The sequence below is a fragment of the Acanthaster planci genome, linkage group LG16, assembly GCF_054643075.1.
Source record: "Acanthaster planci isolate LZ-2023a linkage group LG16, COTS_SCS, whole genome shotgun sequence".
NCBI classification, from domain to species: domain Eukaryota; kingdom Metazoa; phylum Echinodermata; class Asteroidea; order Valvatida; family Acanthasteridae; genus Acanthaster; species Acanthaster planci.
The window spans coordinates 11,288,303-11,305,825 of record NC_141792.1 but is presented as its reverse complement, the minus strand read 5'-3'; the positions used below and the strand labels follow the sequence as shown (position 1 = coordinate 11,305,825).

The 17,523-nt window shown below is 43.5% G+C and overlaps 2 protein-coding genes across 6 annotated transcripts; both read right to left on the bottom strand.

The window, feature by feature from the left end:
* Nucleotides 1-1,813: 1,813 nt before the first annotated feature.
* On the bottom strand, nt 1,814-8,055 carry LOC147796494 (15-hydroxyprostaglandin dehydrogenase [NAD(+)]-like). The gene is made up of 7 exons (XM_087147132.1): nt 7,921-8,055; nt 4,893-5,019; nt 4,545-4,651; nt 4,271-4,367; nt 3,577-3,653; nt 2,948-3,099; nt 1,814-2,548 (listed from the first exon to the last, which is right to left on the bottom strand). Exons 1-7 carry the CDS (start codon nt 8,053-8,055, stop codon nt 2,446-2,448), a joined length of 798 nt encoding a protein of 265 aa, XP_087003258.1. The 3' UTR covers nt 1,814-2,445.
* Nucleotides 7,928-17,420, bottom strand: LOC110979001 (15-hydroxyprostaglandin dehydrogenase [NAD(+)]-like). Of its 5 annotated transcripts, none has more exons than XM_022234441.2 (8): nt 15,696-17,420; nt 15,196-15,361; nt 14,412-14,538; nt 14,095-14,201; nt 13,807-13,903; nt 13,243-13,319; nt 12,259-12,404; nt 11,183-11,692 (listed from the first exon to the last, which is right to left on the bottom strand). In XM_022234441.2, exons 2-8 carry the CDS (start codon nt 15,325-15,327, stop codon nt 11,587-11,589), a joined length of 792 nt encoding a protein of 263 aa, XP_022090133.2. In that variant the 5' UTR covers nt 15,328-15,361; nt 15,696-17,420; the 3' UTR covers nt 11,183-11,586. The 5 variants fall into 5 exon arrangements, with proteins under 5 accessions (XP_087003260.1, XP_022090133.2, XP_087003259.1 ...); XM_087147133.1 differs by having other exon boundaries at nt 15,196-15,352; XM_022234439.2 differs by having other exon boundaries at nt 16,791-17,420.
* Between the last annotated feature and the right edge of the window lie 103 nt (nt 17,421-17,523).

Sequence of the window (17,523 nt, the reverse complement as noted above, 5' to 3'; positions counted from 1 at the left end):
GATGAGTAAGGATGCATTTCCAAGACTGTAAACGTGGTCTTCATCTGAAGAGACAGTGAACTGTGGATCCCAAAGTAACCGCTCCTCTCGATAAACTTGCTTGTTGGTGTTGTGGAAGGCTCTAACTCCGCACAGTCATATCGATAGCATGATAATATGAATTTAGCACATTTCAGCAGCTGACCTAAACATAGAACACATCTATTTGGACTCGTGAGGAAAGGACGGCCGTGTGTGCACCCTATACGGTCCACTGATGGTGCCAACTGCATGTCTCAGTGTGTGATTTCGTAGGTAGGCACTGTGCATGCATGTGAATAAAAATAGAAATGCACCCAGCCGATAAGTTACTCAATTGACGGCCTGGACTGGGGCTAAAGCTCTTATGTACATGCAAAGGTGCATATATATCCAGATGTCCAGCCAACGCTGGACAAATAATGGAATCAATCCCATGGCTCTAATCACTGGCAAAGATGTTTTGTTCTCTTGTGCAATATGGACAATAGTGGAGGAAGGGACTGGTTTCAGTCGGAGACACAACTCAATAGGTGAGATTCGAGTCAAAGAATCTCCACTTTCTTGTCGTTTCTCCTTGACCTTAATACCCGTGACTGAAGCATAGTCCCAGTTTAACCATTCTTAAATGTTAAGCCTATTTGTAGCCGTAATTCCTTAGGGGGATATGATAGGTTCGCTGGTTCAGGAGTCGTGCGCATGCCCAGGTTTCCTTGCCTTCTGCTAGCAAGTATCGAAATGACCCTGTGTGCAATTGGAGAAAGCCAAAAATCGCATTTCGCATGGTATTATCTCGGAATTTCTTCTCATGCCACATGCCTTAGTTACTTGCACTCAGCAATATTCAAAATGCATATTTCGAATCTTTAGGCACCAATGATTGCACAGTGTTAGATAAGCACCTAAGGTTCTTGCAGTGTAGTGTAAATTTTACACTTACTTCATCATGCCGTATTTTGCCTCCTGATCCTGTGACTCTTCTGATCTTCCTCCATATATCGGAGACCTCATTTGTCATCGAGTCTGGTATCCACAAAACCTGGGCACAAAAGTTATCCCCTTCCCCTTCAAACGTGGACCAGCCTGATACGAAAGGTAGTTGCCAGACACAGGCATTTTTTTTTTACAATGAATCGACGAAACACTGCTACTGTGTTCGTGTCACGTGACAATACTTACTGTCCGGCATCAGCGGTATTGGGCCGCTCCGTTTATCTGGTTTTTAAATGTAACAACTGCTTTGTTCAAGTTTATGCAAAGGCAACTTTTAACCACGAGGGCCCTCTAATTTGAAGCCACAGGAATGCAATAATATCAATCTTTTGGAACCCAAATGGTGCAATGACCCTTGAGTATAAAGGCTATTCCGCACAGGTGTATGTAAATATACCTGTGCCCGTAAATGACAAGTGCGCAGGCTCGATACACGCATCCTACCCGTATTAATTTAAGAGGAGACACCGTGCGAAGGCACCCTAAATGAGATTTGAGTAGTTCGTAAGAAAACTATGAGCTATGGCAGACGCCATGATGTCATCTCTCCTCCTTTGCCGCCATCCTGTGATTAAGATGATTCACGGGCGTGTACGGGTTTGAGTCTTGTCCCGTTTTCAGTGGCGTAAATCCGTGCTAGCGATCCTTTTCTAGGGATGGGAGCCTTACCAAAGTCTTGGAATTGCCAAGTCTTGCAAATTCAATCCGATGGTTTACACCACATTACATTGGGGGCTTCATTACGTAAGCATTTTCCACGGTAGTTTTATCATTATCTAATTCACTAGGTATGAATTCCCAATTGCAATGTTCTTGTAAGTTTTATTTTCGACTTGTTTCTATAATACTCAAAGTTTGGGTTTGGACTGCAAAGAAACCTTTGAACCATAAAAAATAAGACATTAACCACACTATAAAACGAACCAATTCTAAAACTCTACAAATGATGAATGCTTTACAATTGCAGTGTTAATATTGCGCATTATGACGGATAGAATGTTCTATTCTGTGAGGTAGAGCCGTATGGAGTGGATAACTTCGTACGCATGAATGTGTCATAATCATTATTCGTTTTATGCAATTCTTGTAAACGTTTACAGTAAAATTGTCACAGTGTAGACTGAAGTTACTAACGACGGGTTTGAGCAAGAGGTAACTTGTTCCTTTACTCTGTATGTGAACTAAACATTAAACTCTTCATACGTCAATCTTCAGATATCTGATATCTAGACCTACTGGGCATACAAAAAATAATTGCTTAGCAGAAACAGCTAGGTTATTAGTCAAAGTGCCATACAAAGTGTACTGCTTGAGACTAAGCTATTACTTGGGACACACGAAAATTGTTACGAATTGTTCTGCGCTCGAGGAGACTGACCAACTGATATTCGTAGGCTGTTTGTGGGCTCGATGCCTACTCCCTTCGGACTATTACTAGACACTTTTTATACCCTCCCGTTTGGTGGCAAGCATGGCTTTTCCAGACCACGAGTCGTCCAGAAGCAGTCGCAAGAAGGCGTCCTGCACCTCACTGATCCTACGAAAAAGATACAATATATGGAAATAATCACTAGGGCATATTCCAAATTTCAAAAGTTGAAATGTTCAAGGTGTGGTAACCTCTAACATACTAGAACCCCGCAGGTTGTATATTGTTTACGGTCAACAATTGCAGTCTCATGAGGACGAGGTAGACCATTGGTCTGACCATTGGTCTTGTATATCATGGCAAAGGTGCAAGGGGTATTTTGGGCGCCACGCCTTCTGGAGAGGGATAATCATTAGGTTAGGCCATCGCTTCCAAATCATACGACGTTTCTTTGTTGTCTTTTCCAACTTTTGGGTAAGTGGTGGGGTGGGTTACAGACGGCCGCACTCTTGAGAACAGTCAAAGACATCCGCTACGGGTTCAGTTTCTCTGTGACAAGATACTCACTCCATGACGCCAAATGTCGCCTTGAGCTCTCTCGCCTGCTTCACGCCTGACTCTTGGTCGCGATACAGGGCTTTCTCTAGGATATGCGTGTTGGCAAGGCCGGGGCACAAGACGCCAAAAGTTATGCCTTGCTCAGCGAATTGAGGATCGGCCTGCGAGTAACAAAAGTACGTGGAACTGTCTAAGAAGCATTTTTTTTGGTAGTGCATTGAGTGTACACGCTAGATTCGAACCTAATTGCCACTGCGCATGATACGGAACCAGCCGGATACCCGACCAAAGTAACTGGCCATGTTCGATCAGCGACCAGTCGTACACCACCGATGGATTTTATCTGGCACCCACGATGCATTTCATGCATGGGTTACCAACCAAAATCGAGCAGTGTCAAGAAAATGGTCACTGATCGAAGTAATAATATTGCTGGTTGAATGGTAGACGGCTTTAACTGTTGAGGTCCGGAATCTTCCCATTTCCTCTGAATTTCTCACTCTGCTAAGGGGTTTACTGTTAAATAAAACAACTCTACCTGTACTCCGTAGCCATTTCTATAGCACTTCAAGTAGTTCTTTAAAAGGACGTTACATTTCCATGAGGAGTACCATGTTGGGTATTCCAATTTGACTTACTGCTAGGGACTTGGTGAATCCCACGACGGCTAATTTTGAAGCGCAATAAACTGGTATATGAGAAATGGGCATCAGACCTAACGAGGGAGAAAACAAGAACGAAACCTATAAAGCAGAAAGGCAGAAACATCAGCAGAGGCCTTCTCTTGTAGTCAGTGGTACTTCTTGCGTGTCGCTATACAGATGACAGAAAGGTCAAACACAAATCAATTCCAGGGTCAAGTTGACAGGTCTGTGCGTTCGGATCTACGGGTCTCAATACGAGCCGTCATGAACCCGGACCCTAAACTGGAAACGAAGAAAGGGTAGGTGGTGTCTATCATTCGGATGGGCTAGTTCTGTAAGATGCATTACCTAGCTGCTTTAAGACTTCACTGGATAGAATTTGATGGGGGTGACCACGAGGTGACCACGTGCAGACTGAACTGTGTACCTGCGTTGATCAAGCAACCCACCATGCTTATAGCCACGCCCTCATAACTGCCCCACAAAATTACGTGAACTTGGAAATCAGTCTGTCCCGCTATACTTAAGAACAACGGGGATGAACGAACCGGAGTGGAGACGCTCTTACAGAGGCCAGATTGGTTTGGTTTTGCGTTTTGTGCAAATACAGTATATAGTCACGAGAGTGACACATCATGGCGACGCGCGAGGGATAAGAGCAGGCGAGAGAGGGCGTTTCATCACTGACCTGCCTCAGACGCTATGTTGATGATTTTGCCTCCGTTCCCGCCGTTTGCTGGGTTCATGTACTTGATGGCCGTGTAGGTGCCTCTTGTTGATCCCACCTATATAGAAAGAGAATATTTAAAAGACATTCACTAAACTGGCCATCAAAACACATTCGATGAAAGTAACGGCATCTGGACACACATTAGGCGATTCGCAAGATTGGAACTGCACAGAATACACGAAATACACGCATCCTTCAATACTGGGGCATACCCGAAGTCAAACATACTCACAGTATTGACACTGTAGCAAATTTCCGGCTGTCTTTCATTGACCAGGCCAGCATTATTCACCATCACATTGACGTGGCCGAATTTCTCGATCGTCTTGGAGAATGCAGCTGCAAAGGAATAAATTAAACTTAATGCTCTAAAGGGAAATAATGGAAGCTGTGGTAAGTCCAATGCTGTGAGCATGCATACCCAGTCAGGGATAAGAAACTGATTTCCTTAGGGAAGGCGTGACCTTAGAATGGTAACCTAGCGTTACCTTTCTAGCATAATGAACATTATGCGCAATTATATTCGAATTAAAGTACAAAATAGACCCATATGCGGTTTAACACCTGAATTCCATTGTACCTTCCACGTCAGAGTCCGAGGTGACGTCACCTTTAACGAACATGACCCGATCTTCTCCGAACTTGGCCGCCAATTCCCGAAGCGTCTCCTCTCCTTTGCGGTCATTGATATCCACCAAGCAAACACCCTTCAAAGATAAACACCTTCGAGTTAAGGCAATCTTTAATAGTATTCTTTGATGTTTTCACTTGTAACCCCCCTTACCCCTTCGTGTACGTTGTATGTTACTGTTTGGAAACTTTAAAAAACCTATTGGATTGATGTAGATTATTAGCCAATTCAACAAAGGGCTTGTGGAAACTCGAGACCAGAACTGAAGTAAGTTTCGATAGTATAAATATTGTATACGAAGTGTAAAGTTAGGCACCAGTACGTGGTACGTTCCTGACCTACTCCATGGCCACAGGCTACTTTCGTAGGTGTAAGCCTATTTGAAAGGGGTACACAGAACTGCAAACATTAAAGCAAACCACGAAAGGAGACTCCTATCATCTCAATCATGTTAACTTTCTGTATCCTGTAGATGCGTTTACCGGCGACACCAGTCCTGCCATTGCAAATCGCACTGTGCACGGAAGTTTTGGTGCGGCGCGTGTGACGGATCTGTATGCCAATATCTTCCTATAGAGGGCGCTAATCATCATATAGGTTCTCGGAATAACCGTTTTAAACAAATTATTTCGAGGGCAAGCAATTTTGGGTCAAGGCTGGGCCTTTCATGTTTCGAGTAAAACAATACTTGCAGACAGTCTTCTAGGTCGACTGGTTTTACCTTCGAAGCTGGGGGCGGGAAGCCCCCACCCCCGACTTTTTTTTTCTGATATCGCTGCAGCGTAGGCCTGTATTTTCAGGAGCTGAGCCTTCAGGAGTTTTTAGAATAGCTCCTCGGAGGCACTTTGACACCATTTTTGTGACAATCAACAAACGTACCGTTCTTGAGCAATGCGCATTTTCCCCAGGCTGTTAAGTTTTTTTCACGGTGGTGCTTAATGTACGCGGGTTACGTTTGTACACGTCACGTAACCTTGAACTTCAAATGCGACTGGCTCTGCAACAGTGGCCCTTGCGCTTATGTGTGACGAATTGATTTGGAGTGATGCCCACAGCATTTTAATAAGGATTAAATTTGTGCAATTTTGATCTCCGCTGTACAATCTATTCCTGAGATACTGTAAAATTTAGAATTGATCTCTGGCAGATGTTTGGAATGGTCGGTTACATACAGAGGCGGCGTAGCATGACTTAAGGGCCTTCTTTGCAGCGGGTCACAATAACCGTAACAAAACCGTTTGCGGAGTTCGGGGGGGGGGCGGAATCCGCCCACCGGCTGTAATTGGATGGGCCAAAATAACCCGGCTCTTCAAGGGTAATAGGTAATCATGGTAGATAAGCAAATCTATTCCTGCTGTCATGTCAAGGCAAGATCGTATAGTACAAGTCTATACCTTTTGTCAAAGCCTGAGTTAGACAAGTCGTCGCGTTTTCTCACACCAAGGCAAGGTCTGGTCATGGTCTGGTTAAACGGCCAGTCTATATCCCTGTCATCAATGCACGGTCGGGTTCAACAAGTCTGTCTCTGTCACCAATTAGGCACAGTCGGGCTAAGTAAGTCTATATCCCTGCCATCAAGGTGTGATTGGGATTTTCATGTCTATCCCTAAGCCCTGCCCAGTGACGGTCATGGTTCAACAAGTTAACCCGATTTATGTCACAAGGTCGGGTTAAACAAATCTCTCCCGTGGACCGTTGCTCGTCTCCCTGTCTCTGGGTAAACTTGTACATGTATGTACATGCCAAGCCCTGGTGTCAGCAGGGTGAATTTAATTATTATTTCCCTGCCAGATATGCATTTGCAGATGTATTCAAATTATTTAATGGTTTGGGTACGAGGGGGAACAAACTTAGAAAGCAAGAATGTAAAATTCTTGGTAATGTGACCTAACACGTCTCTTTTTCGAATCGTTGCTGTTGTGCGTTTCATTTTTGAAAACCTGTGTTGACGAGGAAGAACAGCTATTTGGAGGTGCGAATAAAATCAATTTTTATTGAGAAATTCTGTGACTGTCTCGCCATTGTAGTTGTAGTTGGGGGAAAAATAAATATGTATCTGAATTTTTAAAAAGTCAACGGAAGAGAAAAATCCAAGCTAATATATAACGCATCTTCGAATAATTTCAAAATTGAATTTAATCAAGCAGCATCAAACCAGCATATTTTCTGACATTTTAGGAATGGGGGTTTGAATTATAATTTACGTGTAGTTCGTTTTAAACTTTTCGTACTTTTAAAGATAAATTTGTATGTTTAAGTATTAATTCGACAGAAAATCAAGATCAGAAAAATTAAATCAAATGTGAAGATGTTAATGACTAAAAATCCCAAAATTCTGTACTCAGTGTGCTAAAAACAGTGATAGAAACCTTCAAAATCCACGATATAAAAAGGTTGAGAAAGAAGGACAAAAAGAAAGCAAAAGAAAATTAATCACTAACAACTTCCAATCACAGAAACAGAAATCACAGAAAGACTGTGAACACAGCCTTGATCAATTGTATATATCGTTGAATTCTTGAATTAAAATGAAAGGGTTGGACCAGAATTTAATGGTCGGACAAACCTCCGTCTATCTGCAAGTATGAATTCACAAATGTTTGCAAATTTATATCAGGTGATTTAATTGGATGAGTGGAGACCTGCAGGATAACTATAGGTTTTTCTGTACTTTCCCCCCATCAAAGGTACAGCGAAAACCTCTTATAATCACACCGTCATAACTCTCTTCGTCAGCTATACCATACAGAAATACAAATGTAGTCATGCTCTGGTACAACTCAGGTGACTTTTTTGAGTATATCAAATTATTTGAACTTTTGGCCGCCGATTTACTTCTATTAATGACTAATTTTAGAGTTTTCATTCCTCTTTCGGTATTTACATTACAAACTGAAATCTTGACACATGGAATTAAAACAGGATATTTTACTTGAAAAGAAAAGCAGGAAATTCGTTACAAAGTTAACATCTTCACCTTTGCGCCTTTCTTGAGTAGGCATTCCACGAATCCCTTGCCAAGTCCTTCGGCAGCGCCAGTGACGATCGCTACCGTGCCAGGCCCCAACTGCGCCTCGGAGAGCTGGAAGTTTTCCCCTGGTACCGACGACATGACCGATCAGGAACTTTGAAACAAATACACAGTGCGTAAATATTGAAGATCTGACCAAAAGAAAGCGTGATCAAAGGCTCAATCGAATGAGATACCAAGCCCTAGGTTTGTAGTTTTTAAATGAGTCAAATGTGAAGACAGGTTGTTCGTTCAACATGTACGTACAAGGGCTGATGGTTATGTTATGGACGCGGTAAAAGTGGGTAAAAGGGTAAAAGGGGCGCAGTCTGCCGCACAAACTGTCGATAGCGACTGTTTGATTTCACTTCAGTCGACATTTGCATAATGTACTTTGCCCTTGAACATAAGACTTGCCAGCCAAGTAATCTATACACCATCGCCTGCGGTGTTCTAGCCACAAAGAGGAACTCGGGTTACGATCATAAAGGCTTCAGGTGCTGCCATTGTAAGCAAAGTGCGTCCCAATTCTTCATCTCAGCGTTCACTGAAGCGGGAACAACAGATTGTTCCACGGTCAATTGCGAACGGCGAGAGCGTGTTGAGCGCGCTGTGTTGGTGCAAAGTCACACGGGTTTCAAACTATCGCAACTTTCCATATTCACGAGCAAAATTGTGAAGTCACTCCTGGGAGACAGTCTCAAGGTTTATATTAATTTATACCCAAAACGTGTTGGTATTTTTGACATTTGCTGCCCAGAATGTTTTTTCATTTGTCATTCATTCTTAAACATCCTTTTCTTGAAAATGTTTTTAGTTTTCAGTTTGAAAACATAAATACCTCAACAGAACAGTGTCATTCCTGATTGGCGTTACACCAACAGCGCCCTCAGTTGTCCAGAAAACCGAGGACAATATGAAGGCACCCTTTCAGTACATTGAACCTAAAAGGGGTGTCAAATATTTTCTCACATTGATGAAGAATATAAAGTTGTGCAGCAAGTTCGTGTAAGAGAAATTCATTGCAGGGACCCTTTAAATAAATCAGTCAACGAAATCCACAAAGAGCAAAACTCTCTGTGAAAAAAAGTTAGATTAAGTGTGTGTAGCCCAAAAATGCCGACGTTAAAGATTAAGTATGTGCTTAACGTCAACTTTTGTAAAATACCCAATGAAGTGGTATTACATTTAACACAATTCTAAAGGCGCCAACAGTTCTATAGAAAGCTTTAAAAGCTGCTTATACAACAATACCCTCCAGGAAGCCAAGACTATCGTTCCATTATGCACTAAATATGCCACGGTTAGTTTCAGTAAGCAGACCGATACATGAAGCCCAGCGCGACTGATTCGACCAATCACAATCATGGTTAGGGCCTAATGTCCGACATGCGTGCATGCGCGTATGATGCTTACGCCAGGCTGAAACGCGGTGTGGGACTGCAAAAGAACACGTGTTAAGTGCCAACATGCGCAGTGGGCAGGGATTACCAGACCGGTCTATTAGCAACTATTTAATGGCAATGAGAGATTCCATTCAATACCTTAGCCAATATTTTACAACAAAATGCTCATACATCCTAGAAGCACGTGAGATATAGCATTTTATTTGAATCAATTCATGAATATGAACGTAGCCTTCTCTCAATTTGAGAGGTGCCAGCGAGTTGCCAGATGCGTGCAGATCTATCTGAGACAAATTCTCTACAGCCTCATGACCAACGCATCGAATATGCCTCTGCTCTTGTCGACTCCCGTGACTTTGCCGCGCCAGAACTCATCGAGGACGAGCTGCAGGAAGGCTTCACGTACCCCAGAGACGCTGTGAACCGAGTGATCAATAAAATAAAGGCATTGGGAGGGAAGGGAGCCAGACTAGGAGTGCAATGGGCATAAAGTGAATTAAATAACTTAGATATAACTAAGCAAAACCTAATACGTGTACACATATTTTGAAAATTTAGGCACCAACGATTGCACAGTGTAAGCTTAGCACCTAAGGTTCTTGCAGTGTAGTGTAAATTTTACACTTACTCCATCATGCCGTATTTTGCTGCGTGCTCTTGTGACTCATAGAGTCTGGTATCCACAAAGCCCGGGTATAAGGCGCCAAAAGTTATCCCCTTAGCCTCCGTACGCGGATCAGGCTAATGGTAATCGCCATGAACGAAAATTAAGATGAGTCGACGGAACACGGTCATACAGCTGTGTTTGTGTCGCATGACATCGCCTCCTACCCGGCCACGAACGAAAATTAAGATGAGTCGACGGAACACGGTCATACAGCTGTGTTCGTGTCGCATGACATCGCCTCCTACCCGGCCATTTTATCGGTGTCATTAGACCCCTATGTTTTAAACATGTAAGAAACACTTCGTTCAAGTCTGGTGCCAGTGACTTACCACGAGGGATCTGGTGAGCCCTAGGACGGCACATTTGGTAGCCGAGTAGACAGGCATGATTGCATAAGGGTAAATACCTGCACGGTTTCAAATTGAAGGAGAGCAAATTGGGGGTACCAGAACACACTGGGGTGCTCTTGTGAGTATTTGACACTCATCAGGATTTCCCTCTATGCTTCTGCAACGGTTAAATATCACAATATTAATGATCTCCAATTACTTAATGCTCTTAAAAGTTTGATTCTTGATTAGCTTCTTTCATAAATCTTTAAACTTCGGATTTTGACTGAATAGGAATTTTCGACCGACAAAGAAAAAACATCAACAGTACTTAACAAAAAAGATTCTGTGTATAAAATGTTTATAAGTACAATATTTATAATTGCATGATTGATGGATATAATGTTTCATTTCACTGGGGGTGAAGTGGAATAGAATCGATCACTTTATTTTGAAATTTTAACATCCGGTTGAAATTGTGAAGGCCTTTGGTTCAAACGAAACCGATTTAAACATTGCACTCTACACACTAATTTGCAGTGCGTGAAAACAAAGGAAATATGGGCATGTTCTGTTGGGATCGAGGCTGGGGTGCTTGTTCGTTTTCGCGAGTGTTTTTGTTTTGCGCAGTTGTAAACAATGTTATGCATCAATTTATCAAGTATCTTCCAACCCTTTGCAGAAATTTACATATGTACTTTGCCGAAGCCTAAGACAGTGGAGATAAAGTTCAAAAGTTTCACCAATTTTCACATTAGCAACCATCAGAAATTATGGTCCGATGAATTTACAATATTCCACATACAATGGAAACGAAGAAACTAGTATTGAATTCCGAAAACGAGACAAGGTCATTCCCGGTCAATGTTTATTCTTTTCCAAGTATTCAAAATGACAACAGCTACTTACATATCTGGCACCCAGTAATAATGTCATCATGAGGTCAGGGCGAGAGAAACTCGAAATCTTTGATGGGCGACATTTTAAGATTACATCTCACACAGTGATTTCCAGTTTTTTTATACATAAAAAGCACCAAGTATAATTGCTCAGCAAAACAGCTAAGCTCCCAACCAATGTCCCGTGCAAAGTATACTTTTGAGACTTTATTACTATCTAATTATTGCTCAGAACACATAATACCTTAAGCAATGTTTTCGCTAAAGCCAGGAGACTGGCCAATCGAAATTCGTAGACTCATTGTAGGTTTGCTGTACGTGTCTGCGGACTATCACAAGGCACTTTTTATGCCATCCTGTTTAGAGACGAGCATGACTTTCCCAGACCACGATTCGTCCAGAAGGAGTTGCAAAAAGGCATCCTGAACCTGACTGATCCTGCGAAGTACATAATTTGTGGAAATAAATCACGCATTGGTACTCAATTCCAAGGATCGACGTGTTTACGGTGGGGTGATTTTTAATATTAAAAACCCCGTAGATTGTGCATTGTCTTTAACTGGTCAACAACAGTAGTAGTCTCATAAGGACGAAATTGTCATGTACCGGTATAGCCCGACTGAGGTGCAAGGTGTACGGGCCCCACGCTTGACCAAGAGAGGGCGCAATATTCCTAGCAACGGAGGTTTTTTTTATAGTAACTGCGCATCGCTGGTTCACGAACAAAATGACGCAAGCATTGCAGTCGCATCGCTACCAACGAAATGTACACTCCCAACCAGCATGGCTCTTTTCAACCGATGAGGAGGTGCCTCTACTCAGGGCGGAAAACGGAACCACACCTTCTTGAGGGAAGCATTGCTGGGTTTAGCCATCAATTCAAAAACTACCGATTTTTTTTATTCCCAGCATTGAGGAAGGGGTGTAAAGAGGTTGCACAAATGCCTTTTGAAAAGACCAATACAGCCGCAACGAGTTTGGTTCCTTTTTGGAAATATACTCACTCTATTACGCCAAGTCTCGCTTGGAGCTTCATCATCTTCCTTAAGTCCGACTCTTGGGGGCGTGCTTTCTCCTGGATACGCGTGTTAACGAAGCCGGGGCACAAGATGCTAAAGGTTATGCCTTTTGAGGCGAATTGAGGATCGGCCTGCAGGTTCCAATTAAACACACACATAGGACTTCAAAAGATCAGAAAGGCACCATGATAGTATGAACCCTACCAGGGTGGGGGCGGAGTCCACCCCCGACATTTTTCTCCAATGTGGCACAGTTTCAGGCGCCGAACCTTCTGGGTTTTTTTAAGTGACATCTTCCGGTCATTTTGACACTAACTTTGTGAAAATCGGACATTATATTCTTACACAGCGGTCAGGTTTTTTTTTACAGAGCCAAGCCGGTGAAAATGGTTACACATCCGTAATAGCCTGCAGGCTTATTCAATTTTCATTGATTAAGAACCGACCACGTGATAATTTTGTCAAAAACAAACGACACAATTTGATAGCAGTGTCAAGACGGAAGATGGCATCTCCCCGCCAATCATTTAAGTAAGCTGAATTTGCTCCACTAACCATTTCGACAGTAAAGATATCTGCTGTTAAATGCATTGGGAGCCAGTAACATGTACTTCTTGCCAGTGTTCGTAAAAGTCCATGACCACGGTGTAACAAAACAATTGTTGCCCCTCGGGTGTACAATCATCACATATCCCTACACAGCAGGCAACAAATTTGCATGATGCATGTACTTTTTTATCTGACTTGCTTGACGCGCGTGGGCCAACACGCGTGTGGCCATGAACTTCAAATCACAACAAAACCACGGGTGCGGGCTCCACCCTCTTCCGGTCGTGAAATGGTGCGAAAAAACTGGCTCTTTTCGGGTTTTACACAGCAAGGGATTATTAGCAAAAAATCAACAGCTTGCAGTCATTTTCTAGCTTCAGAAACACGATATTGTATAATGTACATTTTAACTTGGCTTACCGCAAGAGATTTGGTGAATCCTATGACGGCGTGTTTCGATGCGGAATAAACCGGCATAAAATAAGCGGGCCAAAGACCTACCGGTGAATGAAACAAACACAGGGCAAAAACAAATCAGGTGGGAACACCAACAAAAGTCTATTCCCCAAGTCAGTGATAGGGTTCAAGTGTAGCTGTACGCGCAAATGTAGGCACCAAACCAATTAAAACTGCACCACCACCTTTACCAACTGCCACCAAAACCTGCCATAGCATGTGCCTCTGACGTTGAATTTTTTCTCAGTGATTATACGAAAACTAACCGCCAAATTAAAAACAGATTAGAGCGAGGGTATTTAGAATACATCCTAACAGGGAAGGTGGTGTTTAGCGCTGGGCTGATTTCTTTGCGACGCGAATCTTACTTTCTTTGAGCTCTCATTGTGAAAGGGAACTAATTAACCTCTCTCAGTGCCCTTAAGAACGGCAGACCGACGCGCAGGAGCTCTGTAGGACATGCACACTTGCGCGCATAGCAACAACATGGGAGTGACCAGAGCAAGAGAGAGAGGGCGTTTTACTGACCTGCCATAGACGCAATGTTGATGATCTTGCCTCCGTTCCCGCCATTATCGGGGCTCATGTATTTAATGGCAGTGAAGGTGCCTCTTGTTAAGCCCATCTACGTAGAATGAAATGGAAAACATGATAAGGCATGACAACGCCAAGCAGTCAGCCGGAACACTCTCAAAACACACATGGATCGGTTTGGGACACACAGCGTATATACTAGGTGCGTATGATTTCACAGAACAGGCCTGCACAAATACACGCACTCTTCCATACTCCGGCATATCTCCAGCCAATACTCACAATATTGACATTGTAGCAAATTTCCGGCTCTCTTTCATTGGCCAGGCCAGCATTATTCACCATTACATTGACGCGGCCGAATTTCTCGATCGTCTTGGAGAATGTAGCTGTAAGGAGCAAGTTACACTTTATGCGTTTAAAAGAAAGCATGGAAATGGTGGCATTTATAGAGCTCCAAGCAGGTACAAGCAGCCTTCAAGGTAAGATTAGACGTCCCAGGCGATTTGGGCGTCACCTTTCTAATAATGAGCACGGCTGCCAAGTTCAAACATTAGTAGGCTTATGTGTAGATTATACCAAAAGAAGAATATAAATACCTTCCATGTCCGAGTCCGAGGTGACGTCACATTTGACGAACATAACCCGATCTTGTCCGAACTCAGCAACCAGTTGCCGAAGTGTCTCCTTTCCTTTGGGTTCATTGATATCCGACAGGCAGACACCCTTCAAAACCCAGAAGAATGACCCACAGCTGGTAATTTGTGCCTGCTTCGAGTCAAAGGCAACCTCAGTGTTGTTTGATTTTTTTCACATAACCCTTCCCTCATCTTTGCGTATACGTCCAGGTCATTCGTTTGAAAAAATGTACCTGTCAACTAAATGTTTAATAGTTGGATCAATATCAGAATTCAAAAAGGGCTCATGAAAACCTGGACTAAATTGAAAGCTAATCAGTGAGCGAAAATAGTGTCTGCGCAACCTTAAAGAACTAGAAATTCATGTCGGGTGGGAGTATTATATATGTGGTACTTTTCCCCGACTCCTAAATCCGGGTTCTAATAAATTCTATGTAACCAGGTCGACATGTGGATTAATTTTTCAGTCCCTACCTGACGTATGTTGGGCTTCCCGACAGTTTCAGGCTTAATAATAATTTCCTCATAGACCAATGTAATGTGAAAGTTTCTAGCGGTAGCCACGACTACGGGCCTACTTCGAAAGAGGCCAAAATCCGTTCCGTGTCGATACATAGAGCATCCTGAGCTACAAAACGAGTGTCGACACCGATTCCGACACTTCCACTCGGATCTCGACAGACATCAGTAAGATTGATACTTGTAATTACAGCGGGAAATCCGTTACAAAGTTTGCCCTTTTCACCTTTGCGCCTTTCTTGAGTAGGCATTCCGCGAATCCCTTGCCAAGTCCTTCTGCAGCGCCAGTGACGATCGCCACCGTGTCAGGTCCCAACTGCGCAGTGGGCAGCCTGAAGCTTTTCCCTACTGATGACATGAGTCTCCACACAGGTCGTCAATATCTGGAAAAGCTTTGATAACACTAAAACAACTCTAAAATTAAATAGAATGAGATACCAAGCCCGAAGTTGGTTGTTTCCACGTTTTAAAGTCAACTACCAGTATGTCACTGGTAACCTATATCAATCATGCACAAGGGCGGTTAACATTTACATGTATTTGAAAGGCAACGATTGTGACGTCGTCAGCTGCAGGTGTGGGCTTCCCGATCAGCAATACCCATACCCATGGAGGAATGGTACACCTTACTACGCTTCAAGTTCACGCATGGTGGACTTAGAACCCAGCCGTGTGCACGATTTGGAGGCACGCACGACGAGTACACAGCGATATTTGCCTACTTACCACGACTCCCAGAAACGGCCTCGCTTCATGAAATGACCTGCCAAACTAGTATGCACAAGTATCAAACACGTCAGCTGACAATTTATGGCAGACTGGCCAAAAGTATCGCCTGCAATCTGAAATAGGCTATCAAGAGGAAGGCATTCTGCCGTGGGTGCGAAACTTCCAGCATTATTTGAACAAGCGAGGCACAGCTACTCCCGGCATTTAGGCCGGCGAGATAAGGGCCGCTGCACTAGTTTCGCGTTGCTGGTCAGCCTGCAGATCCAACCGCATACAGGCTGTTCCATTGTTTGGGTTACACCCCCTCTTTGAATTACAACAAAATCAGTTCTTTCAACTAATTTTGACGGCAAAGCTTACAAATAACAAGAAATAAATTGTCACACTTTTTTCTGTCACATATCCCTGTACCCTAAGCACGGAAGCGTGACAAACGGATAACTGCCGAGGGGCTCTGAGCCTGGATCAGCTGGGGATCGTGACTTCATCAAAAGTGCCTCGTCATCCGTCACTTGTAACAAGACTTCCGTTCGCAAAACCCAGCGCCACACTTCCATGCCTGCACTCACTCTCACTGAAGTACATATCAGCAAGTCACTGACGTAACCTTCCCAAGGAAAACACGGTCGGTTGACGCACATTCAACTGCAATACGTTACCGACGGCAAGGTTCTCAGTAACACTCAGCGATTATGCCCGCTTCAACACGATACCCGGGAACTGCAGGAAAACAGTCCCAAAACCCTTCATTCTGGAACAAGGGAATACGATCATAGTTCTTTATACGTTATTGTTAACACTTTACGGGGTCTATATGAAGCACGTTTTTCAATACAACCATTGGATGTACATGGTAAATGCGCCAAAGAGTATCCCTCCAAAATGTTTCATCAGAGCAACTGTTTGGTTTTCAGTTTGTAAAATGAACAGCGTCTTCCCCTATTGGCATCACAGCCACCTTCGATGGCCAAGCAATACGGGCGATTCAGCCGATAGTTTTGATATCTGCGTTCGGTACTGCATTTTGTGAAAGAAAACAAAGAAAGATTGCATATGTACCTCCGAGGACAAAGTGGTGAGTGTATTACCAACCTTAATTCACTTGCCATCACTCCACGTGTCACCTAACGGTCTTTTCTTCCAGGGCGAAGTCAAGCGGCCAAAAAAGGACCCAGAGCCTTGGAGAATCGGCTGGTTCTATTCTAATTGGATGTAACACGTTGATGATATAATTTACGCCCAATGAGTAATGGTCGTCAGTGTCTCTGAACAGCAAACCAAATCACCATGGCTGTCTCACGCCATGTCGAGGTGCAATGTCCAAATGATTAAGGGATCGTGGGTGTGGCTAAAAATTCTACCGCTGTCCAGAATCTGTTGTTACGTAACAGCACTGCACACCTGAGAAGTTCTCGACTATAACATTTGCACCAAGGAATGGCCTTATAGCGAAAGCCTTGCATTCCTCACAAAACAAAGAGCTCTATCAGTGCAGAATAATGGAGCGGTGGAAATAGGGGTAATTAGCATATAGTCCCTGGTGGTGAAGTCGTTAGCCCCGAGCTGAACCAAGAGAGGGCGCACGTTTCCTCGCAATGGAGGCTCCTTTGGTCGGAATTGCACTTCCCGAGTTCAAGCAGTATGAAGTACACGTTTTACGGTTGCGTCGCTTCTTCCAACAAAATGAAACTCCCTACCAACATGTCTCTTTTCAACTGGTGAGGGGGTGCTTCTACTCAAGGCGAATCGTAATAAGACTTTTGTGGGTAAGAATGGGGCCCTCGAGGCTTCTCCCTCGGGCGAAGATTCTTACCCATGAATGACA

Bases quoted from the DNA above. Each gene is read 5' to 3' on its own strand.
- LOC147796494 (XM_087147132.1), bottom strand. From the start codon at position 8,055: ATGTCGTCGGTACCAGGGGAAAACTTCCAGCTCTCCGAGGCGCAGTTG. The intron at 5,020-7,920 runs GTGAAGATGTTA...TTATCTTTGAAG, and splicing joins TACTCAAGAAAGGCGCAAAG to GGTGTTTGCTTGGTGGATAT. The intron at 2,549-2,947 runs GTGAGTATCTTG...TCTTTTTCGTAG, and splicing joins GCGACATTTGGCGTCATGGA to GATCAGTGAGGTGCAGGACG.
- LOC110979001 (XM_022234441.2), bottom strand. From the start codon at position 15,327: ATGTCATCAGTAGGGAAAAGCTTCAGGCTGCCCACTGCGCAGTTGGGA. The intron at 14,202-14,411 runs GTATTTATATTC...TGCTCCTTACAG, and splicing joins CTCGGACTCGGACATGGAAG to CTACATTCTCCAAGACGATC. The intron at 13,320-13,806 runs GTCAGTAAAACG...ATTCACCGGTAG, and splicing joins CAACATTGCGTCTATGGCAG to GTCTTTGGCCCGCTTATTTT.